The following is a 6,000-nucleotide window of genomic DNA, read 5'->3' on the forward strand; positions in this document are numbered from 1 at the left end:
CCCCCTCCCCCCTTAGTTGCCCTGATTAAGCACTTTCCCTTAAGAGACTTGCTATGTCCCAACCCTAGGTACTGAGGAGAGCCGTGGTACCATCCAGTGGTACCGTCCAGTCTCGAGCAGGATGTTTCAGGAATAGTGCACTCACTGTCCATGGCTTGCCTGTCTCCCATGCTGGCTTCCTGCCCTATTACAGCGGTTGGCCACTGTGGTTGTCTGTGTACAGAGGTCTGAGCTGGCCTGGTCCTGTGTGTATGTCTTCTTATTCTCAAATGTGGTATAAAACCCTTCTTAGAGAGTTTGGCCTGTAGCATCTCACCTGCAAGAAAGCTCTCAAGCAAGGATGTGGAGCATGCTATTTTTTTTTACCATTCTTTTTATGTGAAGGCCGAGTTCAGAGGCTACCTTGATTCCACTATCAAAACAAATGCCAGAAGAGAGGCAGTGTGGCACCCTACTCCGCGACCAGTGAAACTTTGTGACGGGGGGGTGGTGGTCTGATATTTAAGGAAAGACTCATGGTACTAGAAGCTTCCATTTCCAAAGTACATATCCTGAATTCTCGGGTTCCAGGAGGGGCTTCCTATTGGCTCCTTTTGCAGATAACTTCTGTAGCAAGGTTGCTTTTTGAGAACCCTGAGTATCTCTCTCTGGTTATATTGGAAGTGTGGTTTCGCTGGGGATAGACTAGGGAGTGTGCATACAGAGCTGTCCGTGTACATTCCTTGTCTCCACCTCTGGAAGAGGAAACATAAGGAGCTGCATCCTGGGAATGGAACCCAAGTGAGACTCCTCTACTGCATGGTCCTTGATTCCCGGCCAGGCAGGAATCCGGGCTCCCACCTATGTATGATGATCACGACCTGGTTCAGATAGGACAGAGCCCCACACAGCAGGCCTGTCTCTGGGACAAAGGTCTAGATCCAGTGGAGGGACAGGAAGGAGAGCCAATGGGTTAATTTCCTCTGCTCCACCCATTTTCTTACCTGTAAAATGGGGGTATCCTGTGTGAGGGTGAGATAATGTGTAGCTGGTGCCCAAGACAGAGCAGAACAGCCCCTTCATCCAAAGAGCCTTGGGCAGTGGAGCAGGCTTGAGGCTGCCACGCTGAGACCAGAAAACCAGTCGCCTCCCCAGCCTTCCTCTGCACCTCCCCATACCATGCAGAGCCCATTAGAGTGGAAGGCCTTGTGGGGCTGTCCCATGGCCAGGCCCTGTGCCATGGGATTGCTTAACAACCCTCTCCCAAACCCCATCATAGCTACGTGGGTTTTCTCCCAAGGAGGCTGCAGTGAATGCTAATTTTGCAACAAAGCTGCGTGAAATTCTCTGAATGTAAGAGCCCTATTGAATACCTTGTTCCTGCACTTGTAAATACCGATAATGTTGTAGAACCCCAGCTATCTGGTGGTCTACTGAGTACCTCCTCACTATGACACAATCCTGGCTCATCCATATTCATGGCCGATTAGCAATGAGTGGCTCCCACAAGCCCATGCTACTTTTTCTTCTCCAACTTGGGGCCTGGTCTGAGCGTAATCTCCTTTTAGTCTTTGGGAGTCCGTGACCTTGAAGGTCCATCTATCCTCATATCACATAGATCAAGGCCTTTGGAATGTCCTGTGCTCTTGTCCTGAATCAGGGGGAATCAGAGAGCTGATGCTGGAGCTCCTGTTCATGCAGAGCCTGTCGTAAGTGCTGGAGAGGCGACCACAAAGTCTTGTGCATAGAACATGCATGATTCAGGTGTGGCCTGACCTGACACAGACAGACCAGGGGTGGGGGTCCAGAGGCAGAGGCCCCAGCTAGAACCAAAGTCCATGCTGGTGTGGCCCTGTAGGGAGGACCTCAGTTCCATAAACAGGAGCATGTGTTCATGGGACACCTCATTTGTAAGTTTGCTACCTATTTTGGTGCCTGAGTCCGAGTGTTCACAAGTGAGTTTGGGGGACTTGGTGGATTCAGGGTTGGAATAGGCAGGGGGAGGGGGGTGAGAGAGGGGAGGAACTCAGGAGCGGGGAAGAGACCAGCAGATGGGACCCTGTTTGCATCCCTTCACCCTGTGTGTGTCTGTATGTCAGGAGGAATGGGTTGTTTCTATCCCCAAAGTTGGGGCTTTGCCTTTTTATTCTTGGTCAAGAGCTATAAAATGTAAAGCAAGAGCTGATGGGCCTCAGAATCCCACTGCCATCCTGTAAGAGGCCATTTGGGGAGAGGTCATCACCACAGGGTCCTACAGAGAGGAAACAGTGTGCTAAGGGTCTCTGAGTGAGTGAGAGAGAGAGAGAGGGAGTGTGTGTGTGTGTGTGTGTGTGTGTGTGTGTGAGAGAGAGAGAGAGAGACAGAGACAGAGACAGAGACAGACATCACAGGAACAGGAAAACTGAAACAACACACATGCTCTGAAAAGGCAGGGGATCCACCGGTGAGGAGTGAGGACTGCTGGGGCATGGAGGCTGGTTTCCAGATGCACTCTAGCAACTAATTCAGCAAGGATGGTGGAGTGCTCTTCCTGCCTGCCCAGTGCTGTGGGACAGGGGCCTACATGCTAATAGAAGGGAAAGCTCCCTGGGGGCCAGGTGGTTGGATGGCATCCACAAGTGTGTGGGGCCCCATATTAGCCGAACCCTCAGGGAGCTGCCTCGTGGCAGGTCACATGGAGTTCTGGGGAATACCAGCTGCTTGAGCATTGTGTGGTGGTATTTGGACCCCATCCCCAGGCAGGCCGCTTCTGCTGCAGCCTCAGCTGAGACGTGTTCACAGAACAGGCACACGTGTGTGCTCACATCCCAGGAGCATGTGCCTAGGGTCTCAGTTAGGTGACCGGGGGCAGGAGCCAGGAGGCTTTCTTCATGGCTTCTCCCAATTATACCCCTCCCGTGGGGTCTCAGACTGGTTGTAGAGATTTCCAACTCGGGTCAGCATCTACTAGGCAGATGGCTGGAGCTAAGACTTAGCAGCTGCTAGAATTCACCTAAATAAAGAAATAACCTAAGCATAAATCTGTATTCTAAAGCTACATTCCATCTGGACATTTCTAATGCACAGTTGAGTTTTGGAGAACCCTTTCTGTGCGTAGGCCAGTGGAGGGGTCCTGTGAGAAGGACCTGATAGCCCCAAATCTCTGACTCCCTTTTTCTCAAGGAAATCCATAAATCCCCACTTCCTGTCTGTGCCATCACTGTCTGGGCACCCACACCCCCCAGCTGGCACACCAAGACCAGAGGTGTTAGGGCATTTAGAGAAGTCACAGAGCTCCCTGGTGACTACAGGAACAACATGACAGTGGGTGAAGCCCTCCTGAGCACCAGGGACCAGGCAGGCAGGCCCAGAGAACTCTTAATTTTTTTTTTAATGTTTATTTATTTTTGAGACAGAGAGAGACAGAGCATGAACGGGGGAGGGTCAGAGAGAGAGGGAGACACAGAATCGGAAGCAGGCTCCAGGCTCTGAGATGTCAGCACAGAGCCCGACGCGGGGCTTGAACTCACTGACCGCGAGATCATGACCTGAGCCGAAGTCGGCCGCTCAACCGACTGAGCCACCCAGGCGCCCCCCCCAGAGAACTCTTCAGAAGCCCCAGCAGACGTGCTGGGAATTGCCCAGTTCACATTGGCAAGGGCAGGCACGGGCCAGACAGTTTATCAGCTGGAGGAAGACGAGAGGGGGCAGGAATAACAGTGAGTACGATGCTTTTCCCCTGACATTTGGAAGCTTCCCAGAGGCAGCAGGAAGCCTAGAGTGCCCCATCTGGGTCCCCATCTTGCCAGCAAGAATCAAGATTTATGTGAACAAAGCAGAACAGAGATGGTTGGCCTGTGTGTAAATTCACACCCTCCGGCAAGGGAGGCAGGTGACAGAGCCAGTGTCTGCCAGGCCAGGGTGATCATGGTGACAGTGGCGGTGGTTGTAGTAATGATAACGGCTGCTGTTTATTAAATACTTAACCCAGAGCTACCCTCTGCCCAGTGCTCTGGAAGCACTAATTTAATTTCTGCATCTCCCCTGTGAGTTAAGGATTATTTGTCCCCCCTCTACACAGAGAGGCTTGGTCGTTTCTCCATGGTCTCACAGCTCATAAGGGATAAATTCAGGACTCATACTCAGATCTGTCTGGCCCCCCTATACTTTCTTCTCTGAACTAGTCCCCACCTGGCATATAGGACACGGTGCTGGGCACCTGCTGAGGCCTCCTCGTTCAAGGGGGAGACTGTGTGGGTGGGACCGGTGTACCTCAGGCCAGAAGAAAAAGGATGCAGCTCTTCTTTGAGGTAACAGGCCAACACGGTTGGTTATCCCCAACCCGAGGAAGCAAAGCCACAAGGGTTTGCAGTCAGGGCTTGGATTCGGACTCATGCTCCACATGTCCAGAAGCCTCAGGCGCTCATGTCTCAGGAAGTGGGCAGGAGGGAAGCTGCTATTGCCACACACCAAGGTGACTGTGGAGGTCCAGTGAATTGATGCCCTGGGACAGCACCCTCCCCTGGGAGACCATCTGATTGCCCTCCAGTGGGAGACTAAGGCCATGTCCCATGAATTTTTTTAAACCATCAATAAAAACATTAAACATTGTTTTTGGAAATAATTAAATAATGTCCATCTTTGCCCCAGTCTCAGTCCTCTGAAGTAACCATTGTTAAGGCTTTAGGGTGTAACCCTCTTACCTTTTTAAGCACAAGCTGATCCCAGTCTCCTTCTCATTCTGTTACTTAACCTTCCTCAGGTTACATTACAGACAGTGCTTCTGTAAGTAGCCTTGAATACACATTCACACACACACACACACACACACACACACACACACACACACACCTTTGTCCAGCCTGGATTCCTAGTGGTGAGGGAATTGCTAGGTCAGAGGGTAGCTACCCTGTCCTTTCTACAGCAGATGAACCAAGTGTGCTCCCCACACCTGAAGTGGGATGGAGGTGCCAATGACTAGGACAGTGCCCGCATCTCCAACCCTCATGCCTTTCTCTTCCTCTCCAGATATGAGGTGATCTGCCAAAGCTCAGAGCTGGCCAAGGACATCTTGGTGCCCTCCTTCGACCCCAAGAACAAGCACTGTGTGTTTCAAGGTGACCTCCTGCTGTTCAGCTGTGCGGGCGCCCACCCCAGGCACCAGAGGGTCTGCCCCTGCCGGGACTTCATCAAGGGCCAGGTGGCTCTCTGTAAAGACTGTCTATAGCGGCCACTGACTCGGCCCCACACGCACTCTGCTGGGGAAACGGTGGCCCCAACACCATCGGGGCAGGGCCAGGGGGCAGACGTCATTCAGGGACTCTTGCCAGAGCCTGAACTTGATGGTGGAAGGTTTCAATTTGGTATTGCTCCTTCTGCGGTCAGAGCACCATGGCAGAGTTTTCCCCAAAGTGAAACAAGAGCAGATGTCAAGTGGGGAGCCTGGCTTCTCGCTGGCACAACTTCATTTTTTATTTCTTGAGGAGACTGTGTCTATGAGGCTGCTCCGAGGTAGAAGGAGAGTCTCAAGATGCATTTAAAACAGAACCAGAGGAGGAATGGAGCTTGTCGGAAAGAACTTGATATGGGAACATTCCTAAACCCATTAACTTATTTATTTGGGTGGGTGGGAGGGGGAACAGGGGAGGGCAAAGAGGGATTGATCACATGTCTTGTTTCTTTGATTTCCCACTGTTTACTGTCCACCTTCACTGTATTATTATTCCCGTTTGCTTCCGGAAGGAAGCAGGAGGGAGACAGGGTGCACTGTGGGGCTGGTGGCTCGCTTGAGGGCAGCTGCGGGGATCTGGCTCCTCAAAGTGGATGGTGGCAGAACAAAAGAAAATCTTGTGTGTGCTTGACAGATGGCAGCTAGAAGACGTGCACCTCCTGGGTGCGGGGACGTGCCTGTGTTGTTCTGAGAGCCCAGCCAGGGACCAAAGATGGGGCTGCTTTGCAGTGAGAGCTCCTTTCCTTGACCCTCCCACTTGCCCATCACACACACACACACACACACACCCCTTGGCCCTAATTTCTGATGAG

At 52.0% G+C, this 6,000-nt stretch overlaps 1 protein-coding gene across 3 annotated transcripts in view; it reads left to right on the forward strand.

Moving 5' to 3' along the window:
- MGAT5 (alpha-1,6-mannosylglycoprotein 6-beta-N-acetylglucosaminyltransferase) overlaps positions 1-5,585 on the forward strand; it is a 335,910-nt gene extending 330,325 nt beyond the window's left edge. For all 3 annotated transcript variants that reach the window (XM_030326467.1, XM_030326469.1, XM_030326468.1), the window contains one exon: positions 4,987-5,585. In XM_030326467.1, coding sequence (XP_030182327.1) covers positions 4,987-5,185 — 199 coding nt within the window. In that variant the 3' untranslated portion in view covers positions 5,186-5,585. The remainder of the gene's footprint in view (positions 1-4,986) is intronic.
- Positions 5,586-6,000: the final 415 nt, after the last annotated feature.

This window comes from Lynx canadensis, chromosome C1 (assembly GCF_007474595.2).
Source record: "Lynx canadensis isolate LIC74 chromosome C1, mLynCan4.pri.v2, whole genome shotgun sequence".
In the NCBI taxonomy this organism is placed as follows: domain Eukaryota; kingdom Metazoa; phylum Chordata; class Mammalia; order Carnivora; family Felidae; genus Lynx; species Lynx canadensis.